At 38.5% G+C, this 25,003-nt stretch overlaps 4 protein-coding genes and 1 long non-coding RNA gene across 6 annotated transcripts; 2 read left to right on the top strand and 3 right to left on the bottom strand.

Moving 5' to 3' along the window:
* Positions 1–1,584: 1,584 nt before the first annotated feature.
* On the top strand, positions 1,585–6,836 carry LOC137742280 (leucine-rich repeat receptor protein kinase HPCA1-like). The gene is made up of 19 exons (XM_068482105.1): positions 1,585–1,703; positions 1,949–2,072; positions 2,166–2,237; positions 2,454–2,528; positions 2,624–2,695; positions 2,798–2,959; positions 3,051–3,125; positions 3,207–3,278; positions 3,371–3,442; positions 3,540–3,608; positions 3,735–3,809; positions 3,953–4,024; positions 4,114–4,251; positions 4,336–4,823; positions 4,958–5,091; positions 5,217–5,345; positions 5,439–5,658; positions 5,770–6,005; positions 6,106–6,836. Exons 1-19 carry the CDS (start codon positions 1,613–1,615, stop codon positions 6,535–6,537), a joined length of 2,808 nt encoding a protein of 935 aa, XP_068338206.1. The 5' UTR covers positions 1,585–1,612; the 3' UTR covers positions 6,538–6,836.
* A 93-nt stretch (positions 6,837–6,929) lies between these two features.
* On the bottom strand, positions 6,930–9,859 carry LOC137742281 (probable cytokinin riboside 5'-monophosphate phosphoribohydrolase LOGL10). Its single transcript, XM_068482106.1, is given in 4 exon segments — positions 6,930–7,488; positions 7,550–7,717; positions 7,912–8,040; positions 9,156–9,859. Coding segments are annotated over 4 exon segments (933 nt in total). The 5' UTR covers positions 9,360–9,859; the 3' UTR covers positions 6,930–7,056.
* A 1,003-nt stretch (positions 9,860–10,862) lies between these two features.
* LOC137741600 (small ribosomal subunit protein eS8-like) lies at positions 10,863–13,080 on the top strand. Its single transcript, XM_068481295.1, has 5 exons — positions 10,863–10,945; positions 11,138–11,210; positions 11,806–12,139; positions 12,458–12,648; positions 12,816–13,080. Exons 1-5 carry the CDS (start codon positions 10,942–10,944, stop codon positions 12,892–12,894), a joined length of 681 nt encoding a protein of 226 aa, XP_068337396.1. The 5' UTR covers positions 10,863–10,941; the 3' UTR covers positions 12,895–13,080.
* Positions 13,081–14,527: 1,447 nt separating this feature from the next.
* Positions 14,528–15,408, bottom strand: LOC137741392 (uncharacterized). The gene is made up of 2 exons (XR_011069291.1): positions 15,237–15,408; positions 14,528–14,970 (listed from the first exon to the last, which is right to left on the bottom strand). It is a non-coding gene; the product is annotated as an uncharacterized lncRNA (long non-coding RNA).
* A 1,820-nt stretch (positions 15,409–17,228) lies between these two features.
* On the bottom strand, positions 17,229–20,912 carry LOC137742215 (beta-1,2-xylosyltransferase-like). Of its 2 annotated transcripts, XM_068482010.1 has the most exons (3): positions 20,072–20,912; positions 19,341–19,490; positions 17,229–18,545 (listed from the first exon to the last, which is right to left on the bottom strand). In XM_068482010.1, exons 1-3 carry the CDS (start codon positions 20,750–20,752, stop codon positions 17,823–17,825), a joined length of 1,554 nt encoding a protein of 517 aa, XP_068338111.1. In that variant the 5' UTR covers positions 20,753–20,912; the 3' UTR covers positions 17,229–17,822. The 2 variants fall into 2 exon arrangements, with proteins under 2 accessions (XP_068338111.1, XP_068338112.1); XM_068482011.1 differs by lacking the exon at positions 19,341–19,490.
* Positions 20,913–25,003: the final 4,091 nt, after the last annotated feature.

Genomic DNA, 25,003 nt, shown 5'->3' with positions numbered 1-25,003 from the left:
TAACACACATATTTTACCATTTATACACGTGGTGTACCATCCCGTGTTCCGATTACACTGAAAAATCTCTTATGTCTGATTGGCTGGGCCCCACCACACTGACAAGGAATATAAATGAAAGGGTAATGCTAGGTAGATTAAATTTGTAAATTAAATGATGTGTCACCAATAAAAAATAAACATTTTAATCAACACTTAAGTAATAATTTAATCATCAACTTCTATATCATTTAATTTACAATATTAATCTACCAATTTATTCTCACTAGCTTATACGAAAGGGTGCAACGTCAGGCAGATCTTCTCAGCTGGATCAGTTTGTTAAACTCTGGTTCTTATCGTTGTCAAATTTTATCACTAAAATATTTGAAATTTTAATATATATTTGAGTTTATTTTTTATTTTTTATTTTTCCTTCTTTTATTTTTTTCATTTGAATGTTTCTTTCTTTACCACAATTTTGAGGTTGTATGAAGAACTGTTCAAGATTGTCCTTTTCCTGGTTCCAATTGCAGTTGGTTAAAATTATGGGGGATACCGTTTACTTTTTTCATTGTGAAGTTCTTCCGAGGACTTAGTAAAAGCAGGTAGCTCAATGGTTTTATATTGTTCATTCCATCTGCATTAGCTTGAAAGGTACAAGACACGACTAGTGGCCAAAGGTTATACTCATACATATGACGTTGATTATACAAAAACATTTGCTCCGGTAGAGATCAATACAGTTAGAGTGTTGCTTTCTTTGGCAGTTTATTTAGATTGGCTAATACAACAACTTGATGTGAAAAATGCATTTTTACACTGGAATCTTACGGAAGAGGTGTACATTGATATCCCGTCAAGGTACACATCAGTATCAAAACAAGGAGTAGTATGCAAATTGAACAAGGCATTGTATCTACCGAAACAATCACCTCGGACGTGGTTTGGGAGATTTCGAACAGCCATGATAAAGTATGGGTTCAGGCAGAGCAATTCCGACCATGCACTATCAAATGTAGAATGAGTAGTTAACACCACTCATTAATATGTTTGTTATAGGCAATGATAAGGAAGAAATCTTGAAGTTAAAAGATTACTTGGCAACCGAGATCGAGATGAAAGATCTTGGCGGGCTTAAGTATTTTTTGGGTATGGAAGTGGCTCGGCAGAAACAAGGCATCTTTCTATCTCAAAGGAAATATGTTTTGGATTTGTTGACAGAAATCGGAATGCTTAACTGTAAACTAGTTGACATTCCTCTCATTCAAAACCATCATCTTGTCGTGTACCATGTAGAAAATAGAGAGACGGGCCATAATGCCCACTTCCAACAACACCGATATTTTCCCTAACTTGGTAATTACCACCTGCAGAATCCGTTAGGTGTGGGGTTTTATCACAAAAGGTTTCGGTGTTAGTTAAAGTGGGGTTAGGATATTTAAACTATTACTTTTCTTTTTGTATGACCAATGTGGGATTCAACAATTTATTTCCCGTTTGAGGACGTAGGGTGAATATTATTGTATATTCATACCTTGTAAGTCGAGTCTGTACTATATATATCTGCCTTCTTTATGAGAAGAATAATATCAAGAACTGAAAGCCAAATAAGGCCTGAATTAGCAAAGGGATGGATCGAACTCGAGCCACTGATCATGTGTTTCCCCTGCTTGTGTTGATCCCTTTCTTTGTTATTGCAGTAGAGGCAAACATTCAGGAATGTAAGTTTTATCCAACTGCTACGTCCTTTATGTAACTGCTTCTTCTCCATTAAATGGGCAGAACTCGTTAGCGGCATTCAAAAGTTTGGATCATAGTTAGACTTGTAGAGTAGTTCATAACCATTCCTTCTGATGATTATGGACTTATCAATATGACAGTGAATGAAACTTAGTAGTACGGTATAATAGATTGATAGATCCATGGATTGCGGTTCGAGCATTGAACTGTGTTAAATTCTATGCAGATGTCCCTATGAAGATTCTCATGGATGAGTGGAACATAAGACCAACCAGTTGGGTGGGTTTAGATCCTTGTGGTGACGGCAGCTGGGAAGGTATTACGTGCACGAATTCGCATGTAACCTCCATGTAAGTTTTTGCCTGTTTCCACCATTTTCGTTGCTCCTGGATGTTGCTTAATTTTCTTCCATTTTCGGATAACATTGGCTTCTTTAATTTCAGAAAATTGGCAGATATGGCTTTGACAGGTTCTCTTCCCAGCGATATCGAGCTGTTATCTGAGCTTGAGGTTCTGTACGTCTTCAATCTGATTCTCCGCATTGCGTTTTACATAATTATGATACTTCACTTGCAACTAATATGTGAACCAAAATATCCAGGATTTTTCTTTCAAAGCGTTTTAATCGTTACTGAAATTAATATAGTTTTCACTTCATTATTTGATTCATTTCTTGGTTATAGATTTCTCATTAGTCTTTTGTAACTCTTTTCTCACCCTTTTTCATATAGGAATCTGTCTTTTAACAGGGGCCTGAAGGGACTGCTTCCGGCATCAATTGGAAAGTTGACGAAACTAGTATACTTGTAAAAAAGAATTACCGGTTTCTTCACTTTAGTAATTTTTGGTTGTGATTATTCATCCACCTAACTACCTTGTTGCTTTCTACTTTGCATGTCAGAAACCTGGTTGGTTGCAGTTTCTTTGGTCGAATTCCAGACACTATGGGATCTCTAAAGCAGCTCTCTTATCTGTAAGCCTTCCTCTCCCTCTCGCCCTTGATCATTCCAAACTAGGCGTTTAAACAGGCCAATATCCTACAACACTGCAACTCTTCATTTATATCCTGCTGCAGATCTTTGAAAAACAATAGCTTCAGTGGCTGGATTCCGCCTTCCATTGGTAATATGGCCAATCTTTCCTTTCTGGACCTTTCTGACAACCAACTTCAGGGATCAATCCCAGTATCTAACAGGACTGCACCCGGTCTTGATATGTTACATAAGGCGAGGCACTTGTACGTCAGTTCTAGTTAACCCTGAGCTGACTAATCTTTTGCCTACCTTGGTTTTGTGCCCCTCTGATTCTTTTTTACACTTCAAATACAGTCATTTTCAAAATAATCAGCTCTCGGGTACAATTCCCCCTCGACTTTTCAGCTCAAAGATGGTTCTGCTACATGTGTAAGTTTTCTTCACCTGAAGATCTCAATTGGTAAGAGAAAAACATTACCTTATCTGCTTTGAGTACTTTTGCCTGTGCAGGGTTTTTGACCGAAATAATCTAACTGGTGCCATTCCTTACACACTCGGACTTGTGCAGACACTGCAGGCGGTGTGAGTATTTCATATTCACAAGAGATTTATACCAAGATACTCCTAAGTTGTGGCTTGTATCTAGTTGTACTGAATATCTTGTTCTGGTACAGAATCCTTGATAGGAATTCCTTAAATGGGTCCGTTCCCTCAAGCCTCAGCAATCTTACAAAATTGGCCGAACTGTAAGAAAACGGCGTACCAGACAAAGAATTTTCACTTTCAAACATGTTGTTTGGATTTCACTTTACTAAAGAGAGACTAATGGTAATATGTTTTCAGGCACTTGTCCAACAATCAGCTGACTGGCCCCATGCCAAACCTTACTAGCTTGAATGGCCTGAACTATGTGTAAGTGCAACATTACTGATTTTTTCAAGCTCGATCTAAAAGATGTTACGCTTTATGAATTTCATCACTTTTCCCCATGACTAAAAATTGTTACAATCATATGTATTCCATATCATTGATCTGCAGGGATATGAGCAACAATACTTTTGCTGCAACAGATGTTCCTACTTGGTTTTCGACATTGCAGAATTTGACAACATTGTATGTTTCATTCCTCCTCAATATACCCGTGTGTGTGTGTTTGCGCGTATCTGGATGCAGTTTGAGTTCGAGTATATGTTATTCCACTTGAAATATCACAGTGAATGCTCTGAATTAATGTACCTGTCAATCCTGTATGGCAGAATGATGGAGAACACGGGACTTCAGGGAGAAGTTCCTCCGGCCTTATTCAGCCTTTCCAGTTTGGAGACTGTGTGAGTATCATACTGATCTCTAATAGCACCCAGCTTAAGTGTAAAGTGGTTGTAAAGTGATTATCAATCTAACCTGTGGGCTGTTGCAGGTTACTGAGGAACAACAAAATCAACGGTTTATTGGATCTTGGAACCATTTCTAGCAACCGTTTTCAACGAATTGATCTGGAGAAGAACTTCATTACCGACCTTACACGAAGTGATGGAGGATCCAACTATACATTGATGTAAGCTATAGTTCTCATACATCGAATATCAATGTCCAATTGTTTGTCAAACTGTCATGATTAATGGTCCGTTATCTTTTGCAGCCTCGTTGATAATCCAATTTGTGAGGGAACAAGCATGGCAAATAACAACTGCACTGTTTCTCCAACCAGTTCCCCAATTTCGCCGCCACCAAGTAACTGTACGCAAGTTGCTTGTAGTCCGGGGCAGGTTTCTTCCCCCAACTGTAAATGTGCATATCCCTACACAGGAACTCTAAACTTCATATTTGTTTCTTTCTCCAACTTGGGAGACTTCAGTTATTTTACAGCTCTTCAGGATTCTCTCCTAAAAACCCTTCAGTCCTATAACCTTCCTGTGGATTCAGTTGCTCTTAGTAATCCTTCCTGGGACTCCTCTTATCACCTTAAACTCTACATAGTAATCTTCCCAGCTGGCCAAGACCGATTCAACAAAACTGGATCTTCAGCCATTGCGTCCCTGATTAGCAACCAGACTCTGGCGGGTGCGCGTCCAAGTTATTATGGACCCTTCTCTTGTTTTTTCCCTTATGACAACCCGAAATCAGGAGGTAAGTCTGAAAGTCACTCTGAACTTAGAAATACTAGTTGCACTTCTGCTTTAAAAGTTGGCAATGTTAACTCGATCTGATAACTGACGACACGTCTCTCTTTTCATTTCTCATGATTTTGAGGTGTGCTGCAGGATCAAGCAAGGGCTTGATAATTGGTGCAGCAGTTGGAGGTTCCGCACTTGTGTTATTGTTAGCCCTTCTAGGGTTTTATGCTCTCCACCAAAAGAGACAAGCAAATGATCCATGGAGCAGGTCAATACCTTTGGTAAGATGTTGTTCATCGATAACTCAAAAAGGCAGTAGAGAAAAAATTATAACAGACTCAACACATTATGCTTCATCATAAGGCAGTAAGCTTAGTTATTGTTTTTCTGTCTACGAATTCTGCAGACCGGGACTTATAGCAGTGCTAGATCTCCGGACCTAAAAGGAGCACGGTTGTTCTCTTTTGAAGAGCTTAGGAAATACAGCAACGGTTTTTCAGACGCTAATGATGTTGGATCTGGTGGTTATGGAAAGGTTAACTCCTAAACCCTACACAGTTACAAAATGTAACTTACAAAAATACTGCTAGATAGTGACAATATGACATCATTCGGTAACATTTTATAGGTGTATCGAGGAGTTCTTCCTACGGGCCAAATGGTTGCAATTAAAAGATCTAAAAGGGAATCTTTGCAGGGAGGGCCTGAGTTTAAAGCTGAGGTTGAGCTTCTATCAAGAGTACATCATAAGAATCTTGTCAGCCTTGTTGGTTTTTGTTTGGAGCAAGGTGAACAAATATTGGTATATGAGTATGTTCCGAATGGCGATTTATTTGGAATTCTTTCAGGTATTCAATTCATTTCTTCATCTTCAAATCTAAATAGGACCTCGAAGCTCCAACTGTTTTGTTCAATTTTGTCTCGTGTGAGAATGATCGATTAGAGAATTGTGAATGCAGGGAGGTCAGGGATCCGGCTGGACTGGATGAGGAGACTTAAAGTAATTCTTGGTGCGGCAAGAGGTCTGGCCTATCTTCATGAACATGCAAACCCTCCCATTATACACCGCGACATTAAATCAAACAACATATTGCTCGATAAAGATTTAACAGCAAAAGTTGCTGATTTCGGTCTCTCCAAGTCTATGTCTAACAGTGGAACAGATCACATAAGTACTCAAGTTAGAGGGACAATGGTAAGTTAAAGAACTCATCAACTCGAGTACAAGTATTGCAGCTTTGTACGAAATATCACGGTATCATCTTAACTGAGGTCAATTATGTCTGCTCGTGTAGGGCTACTTGGATCCCGAGTATTACATGACTCAACAGTTGACTGAGAAAAGTGACGTTTATAGCTTCGGCGTGGTAATGTTGGAGCTGATAACTGCTAGAAGGCCAATAGAGCAAGGGAAGTATATAGTGAGAGTGGTGCAGATGGCAATTGATAAGACAAAATCTCTGTACAACCTTCATCAAGTTCTTGACCCGGCTATGGGTTTGGGAACAGATCTGAAAGGTTTGGAAATATTTGTTGATTTGGCGATGCTGTGCGTAGAAGAACAGCAGGATAAACGCCCTAGAATGGGGGAAGTGGTGAAAGAGATCGAGAACATAATGCAGCTTGCTGGTTCGAACACTGGTGATCAATCAGCGTCCAGTTCACCAAGTTATGACTACACAAGTATCGATGGTTTGCTGCCGTCCTCAAGGCAGCCAAGTTCTTGATTATAGTCCGGGATTACATATCGGTTTATGTTACCGCCCTCTTGCAGACGTTGGTAAATCATTTCATGTTTCAGCTCTCTTGTAGACGTGCGTTAGGTCAATAAATCAATGTAATGTGCTCGTCCTCTTGCACACGAGTTCAAATCCCCATTCCTGTAAATTACTTTAGTTTAGAGTAGAATAATTACGTTGTCATCTTATTTTCCAAATTTCTCTACACCCTCGAAGAAAAAGAACCAGGTTTAAACTTCACACTAGATGAAGGGTAACATAGTTACTTGGTGATTACGCAGCTTGACTTATTTGCCGCTGGACCAACTGCCAACGTCGACTCTTACTTGCATCTCGACTCTTACTTGCGAAATCCGCATTCAACTACGACTGAGGAAAACGGAAATCTAAATTCAGGCAGTGAACAATATTTCCGCACGCAAGTGTGATTAAGTTACAACAGATTTTGAGACCATTGCTTGAATGGAAAAGGCATTCTACAGACAACCACTTCAACTGCAAATCTCACTAAGACAATTTTCCGCTTGCCCTTTCCAATTCGTTGTCATGCCTTCCTTTCTCGCTAAGAGGTAAGTCGTAAAACTCCGACAAATAAGCCAAAGCCTCTGAGTTACTGTCACAAACCTTCCAAAGTGATGAAAGCTCTCCCTTGGAGAGGGTACCCCAGTCCTCACAATCATCAAGGAAGTTTAGTAGCTTTGAATAGAATGAGTCGTAGTTCATCAACAAGAACGGAACTGGAAGCTTTGACCCAATTCGTTCTAGCTGAATCAGTGCTAATATCTCAAAAACTTCATCGAGAGTACCAATCCCACCAGGGAGAGCAACAACAGCTGTCCGTTCGGAACTACTACTTCTAACTACAGCATCTACCAAACCATGCTTCCTAGCAGAGAAAAACCTGCAAGTATGAAGCAGTTATACAATTTGGCAGCAGTTCTAAAATGCACTTATGAACTTTCTAACAAATAATTATATCTTTCCTGCATGTGAGATACACTTCTGATGGCAGGTAGGGATGATAATTTGATGCTGTCCATTCGCCAGCTTCTTTACCAATCTTAAATCCACCAACCGATTTTCCTGCACGCAAAGCACCTTTAGTAGCAGCATCCATTAGCCCCGGACCAGCCCCCGTCCATGAAGTACATCCCAGAAGATTTGCAATCTGCTCGGAACATGTGCGGAAATACAAATTTAATGAAGCAGACTACTGAGCATATTAAATTCTATAATGCATTTGGTGTTTTAAAGCTAAGGTTCCTGTCCTGCAATCTCGTTGCCTTTAAATTGATGCTCGTAAAAACTTTTTACATGAAGGGGTGATTTGTAGGGAAATTGAGGTAGGAAAAAGTGACTCACCTCTGTGCTTAACTCTAGCGTTTTCGAATAATGTGAATGATCAGGTCCCATCCTTGAAGAACCCAAATACACAACTCCTCTCCCAAGTCTGTGTATCAGTTCATAACATCGTTGTATCTCTTTCCTCACCTTTCAACGATAAATAAATATTAGGAAATAAGCTCTTAAAGGCTTCAATTCATTCTGTCAATTAAGCTTAAACCAGCAACTATTCAATTTAAACAAGCAATAACAGTAAAGAGCAAGACAACTGGGATAAGATATCGTCTGGTAACAAAAGAACGGCTTCGCACGCTATGCTAAAATTTGTTAAATAAAAGATCAATTTGCAATGAAACATTCCTCTCCCAAGTGTATCAGTAAATTCAAAGCATTGCAATATATTCCCAGTCAGAAGATAAAGCTAATAACCCAGTAATGATTCGGTTGAAACAAAGTATTCATAATTTCATAGTAAGCAATACTCCTGGAACACAGATAATGCCTCCCTGCACAAAACTAGTAGTAAAAGCAGGGGAACGTTTTCGGATACGCAGTACTAAAACAAATTATACAAAAGATCAAATTCTCAGCAGACGTAGTTGAGAATTTGAGTGACAAAATAACTTGGTAACAACAGAATCGTTGCCAATGTTTTCGGATACACTCAAAAGCTCAGTTCAAACTGTATCGAATTCCCTGGTGTAATCTATATCTAGAAAAAACTTTCGACCAAAAGCATTCCTTACTAATGCGATTCGTGGAAGCTCACTGCAATTTACAATTACACTATTTTACTCCTATCAAACATCAAATTTCCTTATAAAATGCTTATCAAGATTTGTCCAAAAAATTCTACAAACACACAATTTACTACTGTTGTCCAATTCATAATCCGGAAGGAAAAAATCGAACAACAAGTATATATATATATATATATATATTTTTTTTTTTGAAGGAAACGATAGTGGATTTCATTCATGAAACAGTGAGACAGAGAAACAAAGGAATTATACAATAGGGGAAGCATCCGCAACTAGTAGATCAGTGATTATACTAGGGGGAGACCCCATCCATTCAACACAATGTTCCACAGAAAGACCGAGACGAGCTAATCTATGACCGACACGAGCTAATCTATGGCCGCTGAATTGGCTTGACGGCGAACGTGGGTGATGGAAGCTTCAGTGACTGCCGGAGCCAGCGATTTGATGTCCTCAATTAATTCATACTTCATACAAATGATTAGGATCATAACAACGTACCTCATTTGGGCTTGTTCTTCCATCAAAGTCAAGTAATTCATACTTGCTCGACTTGATTCTTCCATGGTAGGACCTCGACCTTGAGAGCTCGAAACCAATGGTGGGTCTCTCTCTTTCCCTGAAAGATTGAATCTTCAAAGTCCTTTCGTAAGAATTTCTTACTAAAATATGAGAGCCCACTGATCCCAGCACCGAAAACCCCATTCTCAAATCTTCCAAATGCTTTGAAGAATGATTTGATGGATGATATTTGGATGGATTCAATGTGGGTTATGTATTGTTTACTCAAATTATCAGTATTTCAACACAGAAAATTGGTAGAAAGAGAATGCAAAAACAAAACCGAAGAACGAAACGCATATGTTTATGCTTTCACAATCTGCATATGTATGTGGAACCTTTCGAGAGGGAAGGGGAATAGGGTTCTACTTCCAACTGTCTAACTCGCTTCGATATATACAAGTAAGCAAATTGGGATTTGTTTAATATAAATGCAGAAGGTTATGAAACGGAATATGAAAAACCAGAGGAGGGATGATGGGAAAAATGTAAGAGGAATAAAAAAATAAAAAAAATAAAAAAAATAAAAAAGAGCAAAAGAGAAATTTTATTCGGGCTAAAAATTTGTATCGTAAATTCAACTTTGTTGTAAATAGAGGTGTAAATGCCCAGAATAATAGACAACTAAATACGACTACAGTTTTATAATGTCAGAGAAAATATCTCGGTAAGATTGTTAGGTTAAAAACATGGCCAATCAAATATGACCAAGGAATAATAAAAAAAAAAACCTCTATATAAAGAGGTATTTGCATCATTGAAGAAAACTATCCTGTATACCCCCATAATGTGGTAAAGGGAGGATATTAGGGGAAGCAGAGTGAAGATTCTCATGCAGTCTCCAGGGAGTCGGATGAGGGGAGACCTTCGCGATAGAGAAAAAAAAATAAGGAGGAAATGAAACAAAGAGGAAAGAAAAAAGAGATATGCCGGAGAAAATACCCATGAGCCATGCTAGGTAGAAGAGGGAAAATAGTGAAAGTTATTTTGTACTCTTATTATTTTAGATAATGAAAGAAAGTACTATTGTTGCCCCATAAACGTAGGCACACTTGTCGATTTTCGTAAATATTATGTCTTATTTACTTTATATTTCACTGCACATATAAACTCAATTTCACAACATTATTTTATTTTGAAATCTGTGTTTTATCCCACATACAAAAAAAGTTTAGAAAGACAGAGAAAAAAAACGAAAAAGAAATCCAGCCAAAGCCACCTTTGACGTCGACCCTACCTCTCCACTTTACATCACTTTTTTGTATAAGCGTTTCTAATAAGCTAATTTTTTTTAAAACACCGCAATCTCAAACCAACCTTCAATGAAGACTAAACTTCATGTAAAAGTGTTGTTAAAAAAATAAAAAAAAATAAAAACTTAATGTAAAGTGGGTTTGAGCTCTTCCGGTCCATCAAAAAGATCTAAACATGACTTCAACCCACACTTAATCTGGACCAGTTTCCAAAACAAAAACAAAAAAAAAAAAAAAAAAAAACCTGATCTGGACCGGGAGGTACAGATTCTCGGAAAAGGCCAATCCAAAGTCGCCCAAAGTAAAGAGTTAGTTTGGGCCCGGTAATACCACCAGAACACTGAGGACAATATAGTAATTTGATATATTACGTTTGTACTAAAAACCTAGCTCGCCTTCCACTTCACTTGTCTCACAAAACCCTAGCCGCGTTGCCGCAGACTCCTGGAGCAGAAGAACCCTAGACCTCCAAAATGGGTACAATCTCTCATCCTCTTACTTTCTACATGTCGTATCCATTTTCTGTTTTTTCTCCTTCGTTTCCGTGATGGCTACCCCTGAGTTTGTTCATCTGAAGTTTTGATTTTTTGATTTTTTTGATTTTTGATTTTTGATATTGCATTTGTGAAATGTGATGCTAAATCTTGAGTTTTGGTGTGATTTTTCTAGGTATTTCTCGAGATTCCATGCACAAGAGACGTGCCACTGGAGGCAAGAAGAAGGCTTGGAGGAAGAAGCGAAAGTAATATTTCTTTCTTTTGTTTTGATTTGAGCTGCTCTATTTTTTTTTTTTTTTTTGTTCAAGTTGTTATCTGAGATATCTTCCTTTTGAATAATGTGCTTCTCCTGTTTATTTGATGAATGAATTCAATGATTTGTTTGTTCTTTTGAAGAAATTAATCCCGTTTCCTGTATTTATAATACCCTTTCGTTTGTTTTTTATTCGATTTTCGTAATCGGGTGATTTAAGGAGATTTATAACTGCATATGTTGAAAGAATTTTGATTGCTTTGCAATTTGTGAACTTTTTGTTTCTGGCAAATAATTCACTGTCATGTGCCTCCACTTGCTCGAAGGGGTTGCCGTAACTTGTATGTCAACGGCACCAACCCTCGATTTCTTAGATTGTGACCAGTGTTGTTTAACTTTATTTATGAACTTCTGTGTGCAAGTATTTCGCAGATTATTGTAAACACAAGTTCTGTATTGCTCGTTGGTTTAGATTTATTTAATTGTTTAGATTAGTATTGACAATGAATTCTCACATTTGGAAATTGATGTTACTTTAAAGCCTTGATGATTTTGGAATTGATTTAGTTTTCACTTCTTGTTTGCAGGTACGAGCTCGGTAGGCAACCTGCTAACACCAAGTTGTCAAGCAACAAGACTGTGAGGAGGATCAGGGTTCGAGGTGGAAATGTTAAGTGGCGTGCTTTGAGGCTTGACACTGGAAATTTCTCCTGGGGTAGCGAGGCCGTGACCCGCAAAACCCGTCTTCTTGATGTTGTGTACAATGCATCTAACAATGAGTTGGTCCGTACTCAAACTTTGGTGAAGAGTGCCATTGTTCAGGTTGATGCAGCACCATTCAAGCAGTGGTACCTCCAGCACTATGGAGTTGAAATTGGCCGCAAGAAGAAAACTGCTGCCGCTGCAAAGAAAGAAGCAGAGGTAGTACTTTTATTTATTTTTTTTCTCCTATGATTTAAGTTTTTTTATGTGTGTTATCGCTGGACTTGTCTTTTGTGTTTTACATATTTGTCGAATTTTTATTGTTTTTGCATCCGGAGGAAATATAATGGTTTATACATTGTTTTGATGTGTTCACTTGGTGGAAACAATTATATTTGGTGTATGCTATGCACGCTCATAACAAATTGATTCGAAGATGTATATATACATGTTTGTACTCTTTGAGATGGAGGAGTGGAATGTTGTCAAGAACAGTAGAATTTGGGGTCTCTGATGCCATGTTTTGTGATCGTATAGGATGGTGAGGCACCTGCTGCTGCTGCTGCTGCTGCTGCTGAGGAGGCAAAGAAGAGCAACCATGTAGCCAGAAAGCTGGAGAAGCGTCAACAGACTCGCACCTTGGACCAGCATATTGAAGAACAATTTGGCGGTGGTCGTCTGTTGGCTTGTATTTCATCACGACCTGGTCAGTGTGGCCGTTGCGATGGGTAAGTGACTTTATGTTCCTGTGTTTTTTCAACTTAGTCTATCGTAGGTGCTTTACTAGTTTATTTGCAGTTATGCTAGAGTTGGAAGCATGGATGTAACGGTTGATTTTCGTTTCTTGTTGCAAAGTTTAGTATAATCATATTTGTTCTTATGTAATGCTTTACAGATATATCTTGGAGGGCAGAGAGCTGGAGTTCTACATGAAGAAGCTCCAGAGGAAGAAGGGGAAGGGAGCTGCTGCTTAAATTTTGGTTACCTGAACTCAGTAATTGTAGACTCAGAGTATGTCAGTTGTTTCGTCGTTTCCTTCTCTGTAAGGTATTGCACTTTATTTCAGTTTGAGGTTGCAACTGGCTTTACCCCAAACAATGTTTTTATGGTTGAATGCTTAATCAGTAATCCTATTTTTGCAATCGTAAACGCTTACTATTTGGATGTGTCGAGTGATTTGTGGAGCAGTAGTTTGATTAATTTTCTCGTGAATATTTCTTGCATTTTGCCACTAATTATGCTCGTCACCAAAAAATACATTTTTATCTACCCACCCTCAAGCATCAAGGCCAAAGGTTTGTGTGATTTTATATAGGTTTTCTATGTGGCCTAGTCCGCCTCTCACGAGGCCCTACCGAGTATCAGGTGCTCTAGTGATACGTGCGTTCTAAAAATGGTCTATCGACCCAATGTCCACCCCTATATTAGGAGTTCATGTCCAGACGTTTGCCTAAGACTATAAGGTCTCGTTTGGCAGCCCGTATAAGGGATTGGATAGAATAATTAATACGGTTTTGGGTGTTTGGTGCAATTATGTACTAAATAGTACCCATGTTACTTATACTGGATCCCCATATTTCTCCGGTGTATGCCCGTTTATTTATCCTTCTAAAAACCTTTGTATTATTAGTCGGGTCCATCCGTTTCGCTCCATTGCTCTTGCTCTCTCGCATTGTTCTGCAAGCTCGCTGTCGTTGCCATCGCCAATCCCAGATTTTTTTTTTTTTCCTCATTTCCTTTTCCTTCGTCTTCTCTCTCTCTCCTCACACCCACTTTCGAAGCAATGGCGGAAAGAAGAGCTAATTCTCAACAGGGTCTCTCTCAAAGAACCCCAAATCAACTCGGTTCGAAAGTAAATCACGATGCTTTCATCTTCTTCTTCCTCTTTCACTCCACGGCCTTCGCCCTCCTCTTCAGTTCCTCGTCGCGGTACCCGCACAGGTTCGCATGCCGCTGGTCCTGGATCCCGTTGCTCTGCTTATCACTGGGTATCATTTGGGCGATGGGGTATAAAACCGACACAAAGGGGTAACTGGAGAAGAAAGGGTTGGAGTTTGATTTGTTAAAGGTGGTAGACACGCAAATTGGTTGTGCTTTGTTAAAGGGTTGGAGGAAATTGGTTGCAGAACTTTTGTTCTGCGATTTTTAATTTTGGGGATTTTTTTGTCAAATTAATTTGGGGAATTTACATTGATGTCATGTGGGAAAGATTTCATCTGTGGGCTTTTTATTTGAATAGGTTAGAACCGTGGATATGATGGAATCTGGCGGCAGTGATCGAAGGGAGTGATGGAATTGCTGTTGTTGCCCTCCCCTTCCTCAGATTCAAATCTGCAATTTATGCAAGAACAACGAATTGGTCTTTCTATTTAAACATTCCGGTCATTAGTTCGATACTGCACCAAACATCCGACTAATTTAGTCAGTACTATTCGATGCACAAATTATCCTATCCGACTGAAATAGTCAGTACAGTTCGAGCTGCCAAACGAGACCTTGTGTTCGACGCTCCTGTAGGGTGGGCACGAGTGTGTGGGTGTGTGGGATGTTTTGTATGAGGTCAGATTGCCACTCCACCAACTGGCTAAATCCAGTTTTGCACTTGCATTTTCTTCAGTTATGAGAGTTTGTGTATTCATCCTTGTTATAACTTGTAATACTGATGCATACAAATGTTGAGCAACCAAAACAACCACAAAAACAGTTGGATGTTCATCCCTGAAAGAGTTCCCAGTTCCCACGAGGGATGGATCATAAATTCACAACTCAAAACTTTTCCCACCCCAACAGGATACGATCCGAAAACCGAACTGATATCTGGAAGCCATGCGTGTTGTATCATTTGCTGCCGTACTTCTGTTTCAGCCGCTCTCTCACAAATTCATTTCGAGCTTTGGTTCGAGCTTGTTGAGGAGCAACGTTGACATACGAGAGATGCGCACCGAAACCAAAAAGAGCAGCGGCAGAAACGAAACACCCAACCGTCATTGCCAACCTCCTGGGGGTGGAGGGAAAGCAAACCACCATCTTCTTCCACAAATTGCTGTATGCTTTTGAATAAGGAAGAGGCATAGAATTTATCAGAACACCCACATGAAAGAATGAGTTTTCAGACCAAACAATTGAGTGCGGCATTTCATCATACAGTTGGAAGGCATTTATCAAGTACCACAAATTGTTGGCTTAGAGATGCATGATTAGGTTTGATAAGTGGATTTTAGGTTAAGATAAAAGCATATAACAAAGTAATTAGAGACGACTGAGTAGCTAATTACGAGCCTGCTAGCTGTTGCGTATATGCGAAGCGAAACCATACCTGACAAGGTTGAGCTTTTAAAACCCAGCGGCAAGAAGCGAGTTGGAGACGGAGGGAAGAGCATGTAAGTAATTGGGCCGCTATATTGGGTCTTGCTTGATAATTAATTTGTTTTAGTTAAAAAATGTATCTAAAAGAATGAGGAATGACCACTTGTAGTACAATTTATTGATATTATTCTTTATTTGTAATTGAGAGAAGCATCTTCAGTGGAGTCCCTAAATAAAGAAAATCACCGTATAAAATGGGTATAAAACAAATATAGAGATAAAATGAATCTCCAATGGATTAGAAAGAGGCCACTTAATACTAAGGTTTAGTGGTATATATCTTCACTTGTTAGTGAGAGATCTTAGGTTCGGTTCTCGCCAAAGGCGAATTTAAACCACATTATTGTTAGCCAATTGTGAGGTTTAGCCCACTCCCCCAATCCCTTAGTGTAGATAATATTGTTTGCTTAATCAATGGATCATAAACTGGATACATAGTGTATGTCCTCACATACAAGGACAACCTTGAGTGGAAAAGGAACCCACAATATTGATTGAAGTTTAATTAATTAAAAAAAGATTAACATAAACAAAAAAATTTGCACCTTGAGTAAAAATGGGGTGCACAATCTTGATTGAAGATTCTAACGCTTTTAATGCTTTTAATTTTAATGCTTCTAATTAATTAAAAAAAGGTTAACATAAACAAAAAATGTGCACCTAATCAAAGTATCATATAAAATCGTAAAATACTTTAAATTTAAGGATTCTACTATAAGGACTCCCATTGGAGGCAATATTCCTTTCGGGACACAAAGATTCCTTTTAAGTTCTTAAATGAGTACTCAAAATTGGTGGTGGGAGTCCCTAAATAGGGACTTCAATTGGAGATGCTCTTAGGTTCGATTCTCGTTAAATGTGAATTTAAGTCACATTATTATGGTTGCCCATTATGAGGCTTAGTCCACTCTTTCACCCGCTTATTGTAGATAATATCATTTCTTCGAAAAGAACAAAAACCTAACGATTATTGTCACTTTGTAATACAGTCTAGTGATATTCATCTTCACTGGTAAGTGAGAGGTCTTAGGTTTGATTCTCACCAAAGGCTAATTTGAACCATATTATTAGTAGGCCATTGTGAGATTTAACCGACTCCCTCACCCCTTTAAATTCCATATTATTACTAAGTATCGATTCTTGCAAAAGTCGAATTTGAATCATCTTATGGGCTAAGTCTCACAAAAGCCAACAAAAGAACCATACTATCTTATGGGCTAAGTCTCAAATAATATGAATTTATCTTATGTGACACGTGACCATTTGGAATTTTTCTTTTGTTGGCTTTTTATATGTAAGCACTTATCACATTGCGTTTGCAACAAAAAAATTAGGGTACTTCGAAGTATCCGGTATTCCGAGTATTTTAACTGTTAGATCTTCATTTTGAAAATTTTAAATAAAGATCTAAAGATTAAAACACCCAAAGTACAGATATTCTAGAACACCCAAAAAAATCCCACGTTTACAATAATTTAGGAACAAATCAGAACATACACGTAGATGAGAATTTTTTCCCTCCACTTAAGCACATTAAGTGTTATTTTCAAAACATATAGTTGTTGCTGTAATTTTTTCCAATTTACCCTCTTTGTTTTTTTCTTTTACATTTTCCCACTATTATTATTTATTTATGTATTTACTTTTAGGCGATTTTAACACTTTCTATTAAAAATAAGTCATGCGACAATCATTTCATTTCAATTTGCTACATTAACTTGTTTGCGGTTGACACCAGAAACTTTTTGCTTCTACCGGTAAACCGGGAAACCGGTGAACCGAATAAAACCAAGTAAAAAAAAAAAAATTCGTAAAAACCGAACCAGACCGACTATATAATTTTTGTCGCATGGGCAGGTCATGATAAAATGTCAACGGTATGTCCTGCACTGTCCATATCACCTTCGAAGACAATACGAGATTAAATTGCTCAATCTAACAATGAAAAAGTAGCCATTTTGGTAGTGTATAACAAAAAATTGTGACTAAAATTCGATACAATCAATCAATCATACAAGTATTCCTCTATTGTACACGAATATATCGTGTCTGTAACAAAGAACTAGTATAAAAGCAACACAATTCCTCAAGCTGTCGGACCATCCACCGGAAGAAATGAACTGACAAATACAATGGTTTTGGGTGTCAAGAAAACATACCATACGCAGAGACAATGCAGTCTACGAACTTCTTTATGTCCCGCTGATGATTGTTGGCCAATCTTGCACAATGTCGATGTCCTTTTGCAAAGCAAGGCCAACACCTTTAACTTTCCTACACCGTTGCTTTGTTAGCCTCATTCTTCGTTTCACAACTATTGGGATTGGAGAGCCAGTCAGAGAGTCCAACAAGTTTGGTTATCTACTCTACCTTCACTAAAATAAGATTCAATCAGCACCGTGCAAACATGGTGGATTAGCATTCTAGAGGAAACGGAAATGGTGGTACAAAAACCAGCACTGAAGGAAGAATTGATTCTCTATCACTTCCACTTCCAGCATGATATTGAGCGGTCTCTGCCCAAGCCAAATAACTTTCAGCACCCGAAGCTTTTCATTATGCCGTTAAGCCTGTCAATAACAACTGGTGTACTGGCAAATGACCCTTCGAGATTAATGGCATGATATTCCAGCCCTTTCCACTGAGCAATTAATTCAAAATGTGGCCGTTTATACTCACTGCTAATAATCTCGAGAATCACAGTTTTTGGCATTGCAGATACTATGTGTGTGAGACCTGCACCATGAGCACCGATAATAACAGAAGCATCTTGAATGGCCCGGACTTGCTCTTTCATCGACATGTGTGCAAACAATCCATTCACAAGGTTTATTTTGCATTCCTTATGATTAGATACCCAGTTCTTCAAGGCATCAAACACTTCTTGTTCATTGCTTAGCCTTGACTCAACCTTACCATGGTGGCGTGGATGGGCTAGGTAATCTTCACGTCGAACAAAAAGGACGTTATGACCTGAGCTTGGCTTCTCAGTATGATGTCTATGTACTGGAAATCCAAAAGAGGCTTTAATCATTTCTCCAAACTCTGATATTCGTGCTGTTTTCTGGTCATCAGGGTGTTGCCACAGATCGGGTGCTGATACACCATGACAATTTATATCTTCACTCAGCCCCTTAAAGAGTGGAGTCTCATATCCCAGAGGTGAAAGAATAGCATGACGAAAACATACAGGACCACTAAAGTTTTTAGCATATCTAAGGCTAGAAACTAATTCTTTCCATGTTTCTTCCAAAGATGTCTGAAAATAACCACCAAAGAGAGATCAGAAACAGGAAACTTGTGAACTAGCACTTAAGCAGAACAACCAATCACTTATCAACTTAAGCCGTAACCACATGACCGTTGGATTAGATTTAGTGTTTCTTTGTAGAACCGTATTAATCCATTTTATTCACTACGAAAGAATGTCTTAGTGGTTTTGATTTGTCAAATCTTTTGCGAGGAAGATCTATGAATGATGTACTAAAATTCGTTGAAATACATTACGAAGTGGGCTCTACAAAATGGGTGTCAAAAGCGTGTGTCCCCGGATTATCCTCTATACAAAAGACAGGAAAACTGACAACGGATTATCCTCTATCCTGAAGATGGCATCCTAACTGCTTTCATCGTGGGGAGAAGTCATTCCTTGTAGAAATGTTTAGTAAGAACAATATTATTAAAACATTTTTTAGACGTTACAACCCTGTTACCTGATTCTGAATTACTGATTAACATCAGAAGTCGACAGTCAGCTCCCAATACAGCCCCTCTTCTATTTATTTTTAACATTTGTATAGTAAGACATCAACTACTGTCACCCGAAAAGAAAAAAAATAGATGGACTTTTAAGTTGTTAAAAGAAAAATTGAATGCTTCTTCCTATATCTAACAAGTAAAAAGATTAGATTTATGTGCTTCTTTCCTATCAATATGCCTCAACTGATGAAATCACTGTAAAAAGTTAATTTATGCCCCTTGAATTGCATGCACATAAACTGAAAAATGTTACAAAAGGAAAAATTACTCAAACAAGAAAATCAAACCTACGTACCATACAATGGCCATCTAAAAAGACCAAATGAGGTCGATTTGGCAAGCCAGTGACTCTTGAAGCTACATAAGTGCTGTACCAATCCGTGAATGTGTGGAAAAGATTTGCATACTCAAAGCGTGTCACCAGAAGTGTTGGCTCCTCAATCCACTGCAAATACAGACTTGCATAGCAGATTTAGAAAAGAAGCAAATAATACTATAGTCAGCAAAGAACATTAACTAACAACTGTAAGAAAAGCGGAGTTGTAATTATTCTCTCAAAATTGCAACTTTCTTCATTCATCGTTTGAATTATTCCAACACCAAACATTAGCAGATAATTGATCTGCATCCATTTTTCATATGGAACCTCCTCACTATTTGGCAATTAACAAAATGTGTTCAATTCCGCAGATTTTAAACATCAGACCATCACAATGACGTAAACCATCAAAGAAACTCAGACCTTTTATAGACCCATATAGCAAATCTCCTAAATTAGAAACTCCGAAAACGAAAATCACACTAATCATCAACAAAATGCAAAGTCAAACCCAGGAAACTATAATCTACCACTAAATTCACACATAGAACTTAACAAATCAAGGGTTCCTCAACACAAAGCTCGAAATTTAAAACCCCATTTACCAAAATCACACTAACAATGAATCACTGAAACCAATTAAATCCTCTAAATCACAATCAACCGCAAAATCTAAAAACAGAAACTAACAAAAAAACCCAACAAACCTCATTGCACTGAAACTCTGCGCTGGGCACTATTCGAATCGACCCAATCAGTTCTCTCATAGTGTGCTGATCAATCTGACCTTTTGGCACATACCCATCAAGAGATTCTTGGGTCACAAGCCTTTGATCCCCTCCTCCACCAACCCCATCTCCTCCATTAATCTCAAATGCACCGTTTTGATACTCGGGCAGCTCCTCCTCCTCTCCTCTCCCAATCACCTCCTCCAAAACTTCACCGCCCCTCGACATCTTAATCTTCTCTGGGTCCATCCGGAGCCCCCCTCCTTCGCACACTGAGCTCCTCAAGGTCTCACTGAACCAGCACCTGAACCAACCCATGCGATTGGAGCTCAAATCAATCTTGGGTTTCAAGAGATCGACCCTGGTAGTGAAGCCATTCCCGAAATAAGCCTCGCAGGAGCGAAAGGGGACCTGGGTTGTCTGGGACCAGGGGAGGTAAGAGGGTAAAATGGGCCATGGCTTCGAGTAGCGGTGCGGGCGGCGGCGGTTCTGATCGGTTAAGGGGAGGCGGTTGAGGGAGAAAGAGTGGTGGGATTGGGTTTGGGTTTGGGTTGGAGTTAGTGTTCTGGAGTTGGAAGTGAAGTATAGGAAGAGAGAGACGGAGTTTAAGGCAAATAGAAACAGAAGGATCTTGAGCAGAAGCAAGTTCCTTCTGCTCATGGCGCTCTCTCTCTCTCTCTCTCTCTCTGTTTCTGAAAACTAAACAGTCTGTGGCTATTGAGTTTCTGGGTCCTCCTCAGGCGTTGCTGGAGAAGAAGTGCATCGGTTGAGTACTTGGAAGTTAGGCAAGTGCTATCGCTTGCGGGTTTTATGTTCTTCTGAAAATTTGGTCTCAGGTTGTTTCGGAAAGAGTAGTTATGTAAATTTGAAGAGTAATGCTAGGAATTATTATTTTTTTCTTTTCTTTTAGACAAATGATATTATTTATACTAGATGAGGGGCAGGCTTAGTCTTGTGCTAGCAATAATATGGTTTAAATTTGCTTTTGACGAGACTCGAACATAAAACTTCACACTTATAAGTGGATAGGAATACCATAGAATGTAGTACTAAGTGACATGCACACTAAATTTTGTAAACTAAATGATGTGTCACTAATAAGAAATAAGCACGTTAATTAATACTTAAGTAATAATATAATCATCAACAATCACATCATTTAATTTTCAAAATTTAATTTAGAAATTTAACCTTCCTGTCATTGGATTTCTATAATAATTGCAGTACTAAGTGGTTGCCTATCATTGGATTTCTATACAAAATTTAGAAAGAAAAAAATTTATTCAAACAAAAAAAAAATTGGGTTTTTATCGCAAATTGTGACAGCTCGTCCCACAATATTTGTATCTATAGCGTGGAATGACGATTTTGCCCTTGGACGTTAGATGGTGCGGTGGTTTGTTTTTGGTTGGTGACTCAACTAGGACCCCACACACACACACACCCAAACAATCCCATGACTCCCTCTCTCTCCTCCTTCTCTCGGATTTCTTGCCATTTTCGTACAACCTGTACAGACAACCCTCGAAAACCCTTCAAACATCACGGATCGAAGATTTGAAGGTTGGTTTTGGACTCCTAGCAAGCCCAGGAACTCATCCATACCTTTGGTTGGATATGAAACCTTCGAAAAACCTAGTTTCTCGCGAACCCCGATTTGGTGCACTGTTCATGCACACGTAAATTTGAATTTTTTGGGAGATTTTAAGCTTCTAGGGAGCTTTAGAACGTCTTCACGAAGCTCGGAGAAGAAAAACGAGGTGTTTTGGACGTCGGGAAGTCGAGTTTAGCGAGTTTCAAGTTTTGGCCAGAATATCGAAGGTTTTTCAGGCGACTTTCCGTTGGTTTTAGGTCCCCAAAGTGGTAAGGTTTTGTTCTACTCGTTGTGAGCTTCATTTTGGTACAAATTTCATAGAATTTGGTTGAGAAATGAAGAAGATATGAAGTTTTGAAGTTTTTCCAGAAATCGGCGAAAATTCGAGTTGCAGAGAGCGGCAACCGGCAAGGCTCACCGGAGAAGACGAAGAATATTCCGTCAACTTTGACGAAATATACTAACGACGTCAGGTATATATAACAGTATATTCCATTTTTGGACGGAATATTCCCTAACGCTATTAGGGTTTCAGTCCGTGTGCCAGGCACGTGCCTTCGCGTGGTCGACGCGTGGCAGCGCGTGGGTGGTCGAAAAATTATTTTAAAAATATAAGGATGTTCGTGAGGTTGAGTAGATCACGTTCGTATATTCAAACACTCCATTTGAGCATTGTATGAGAAGTTATTATCTAGTTTTGGTTATGTGCATTAAATTAACATTTATATAGTTGTTTCGCATATAGGTGAGGCCTATCCTCAGGACGAGTGCAGTTAATCGAGGCTCGGGGGCTATGACCCTTCCACATACCAGTGAGTGGGCTTTTGGTTTTCCGTATATACCTATATACTTGAGATTTTTCCCAGAAAATTGAATTAAATGATTATATGTTTTAAAATGCCATGCAAAGTATCTGCCTATTTATTTATGCATTAGTAGTTGCATATATTTGTGATTTGGCGCTGTGGATGCTCAGGTAAGTATCAGGTGAGTTGTAGATTGTTTATGGTTGTGAATTGTTGATTATGTGAGATGTGTTGAGAGCTCATAAACCTACACCCCGGTGTTAGTGCTCCCGCCCAGAGTTAGGGCACAGTTCTTCACGTGATGTTCACCTCCCACACCATACGCTCACCTTGGATACAAGTTAGGTGCACAGTCCTGTCATACATACCACTTTAGGTGGTTCCGACTCGTAGGTGACCGATGATTATTCGCACAGTCTTCACGTGATCATAGCACTTGAGCGTATTTATTTACACCCAGTTCTGTCATACAGACCACTTTAGGTGGTTCCGACTCGTGTGCAGGTCAATTGTTGAGATGTGTATTTGAGCTCTAAATTCAGCTGTACAAGTCACGTTAGGTAACTTCGGCTGACATATCATTTGCATTGATTGATATCACCTAGCTTTCATATTTTATGCTGAGATATTTGACATGGCATATATGTGGATTTTGCTAATTCGAGTATGGTTTCGATATATGTATATATTCTATTTTCTGGGAAATTATACAGGTTTTACGGAGAGGTGTTAGAACTTTTGAGAATGAAATGATTTTGAAAAGCTTTGTTTTTGCCCACGCACACTTTCTGTTTTGCGCCCCTCCAGGTTTTAGGTAGAAGTGTTTTGGTGGCTCATGAGGATTTTGACGATGGTTCTGACAAAACAACACAAATATAGGATCACCTTTAGGTGTTGTATAATTAGTATTCGTCATGATGGACTACACTTAGGCTACTTATACTCTGGTTGTGTTTATCACACTTAATCTCGCACTAGCATGTTATCTTAGCTAGTACTGCTAGTAGTTTAGTTTTTATTTATTCGCATTTCTATTATTATTATCACTTCCGCACTGTGCACATGGCTACGTCACCGTCACGTGACGGCCAGCACGCCTTGATTTCAGTCGGGGCGTGTCACAAGTAGTCCATGCAATTTACCCTTACCATCAAGATGGTCCTTAAAATTGAAAATTAATTAATGTAGTCCCTGAAGATAGGTGTCGTAAATCAATGTGGTCATTCCCTCACAATTCTGTTAAAAATTTCGTTAAGTGTTGATGTGGCATAAATGGGCCCCATAAGATTTATGGGTGTTATATCACAAATGATTCCTGAAATTGACTCACACCATCAAGATGGTCCTTGAAATTGACCTATACCATCTAGATGATCCCTAAAATTGAAAATCGATGAATGTAGTCCTTGAAAATAGCTATCACAAATCAATATGATCATTCAGCCACAATTCTGTAAAAAATTTTGTTATGTGCTGATGTGGGTTTAATACTTAATTAAAAAAGTTGTCTAAATACTTTTTCGCACAATAGAATTTTTTTTTCCCCTTGTAGTAGGACTTACTCTGGATAGAAATCCCTTCCATAATTCTCAAAGGCACAAGGCTTAACCAAGGCCTAAGAGGGGGTTTGGAAATAGTTTTCAACCACCAATAGACGCACCTCGGTTATAACTTCATTATCTCACGGTAGACCTCGCTTTCTTTGAGTCACCAGACCATTAGGAAAGCGTCGAACAAGCTCTCCAAGATTAAGGTTGTGAGGATGTTGATCGCCTAAATGTTAACGATGATGTCTCAAAAGTCGTTGCCAATCAGCCAAGTTGTCACCAAAGGTGATCTCGATCCAGGTTCAATTTGGTGAATGATGTCAAAGTGTGTAAAGATGGGTGTATGGAGATTTTTTTTTAGAGAATAGAGAATGAAGGAGGTAGAGGAATGTGGACTGGAATTGGAGGTGATTGCAGGACTAGGTTTTTGGGTTCACAACTTTTTATTAACTATTAAATTATTAAACCTATTTGTATTTTTTAAATTTAATTAGACTTGTGTGATCCATTTATGTGTCACATTAGCACATAATATAATTTTTGACAGAATTGTGACGGAAAGATACCATTGATTTGGGACACTTACTCGATTGTCAATTTCAGGGACCATTTTGATGTCGCATGTCAATTTTAGGGACCATTTTATGTGCCACATCATCACTTAACAAAATTTTTAACAGAATTATGACGGAATGATCATATTGATTTGCGACACCTATTTTCAGGAACTACATTGATTGATTTTCAATTTCAGGGACCATTTATGATAAAAATCCAAAAAATAATAATTGGATTTCTATGTTAAAAGATAGATTTCTATTTTCAATTTACATTTATAATCTTTATTTTTTTAACATTTATTCTTGGAAAAAGTAATCTAAATTTCTAATTATATGGTCATCTAAAATGTGTTAGAAAAAAACCAGGTTAACTAGGTAAAAAACAAATTCAATAAATTAAATAA

The sequence above is a fragment of the Pyrus communis genome, chromosome 8 (assembly GCF_963583255.1).
Source record: "Pyrus communis chromosome 8, drPyrComm1.1, whole genome shotgun sequence".
Classification (NCBI taxonomy): domain Eukaryota; kingdom Viridiplantae; phylum Streptophyta; class Magnoliopsida; order Rosales; family Rosaceae; genus Pyrus; species Pyrus communis.
Note: the sequence above shows the minus strand (reverse complement) of the source record. Positions and strands in the feature narration are given on the sequence as shown.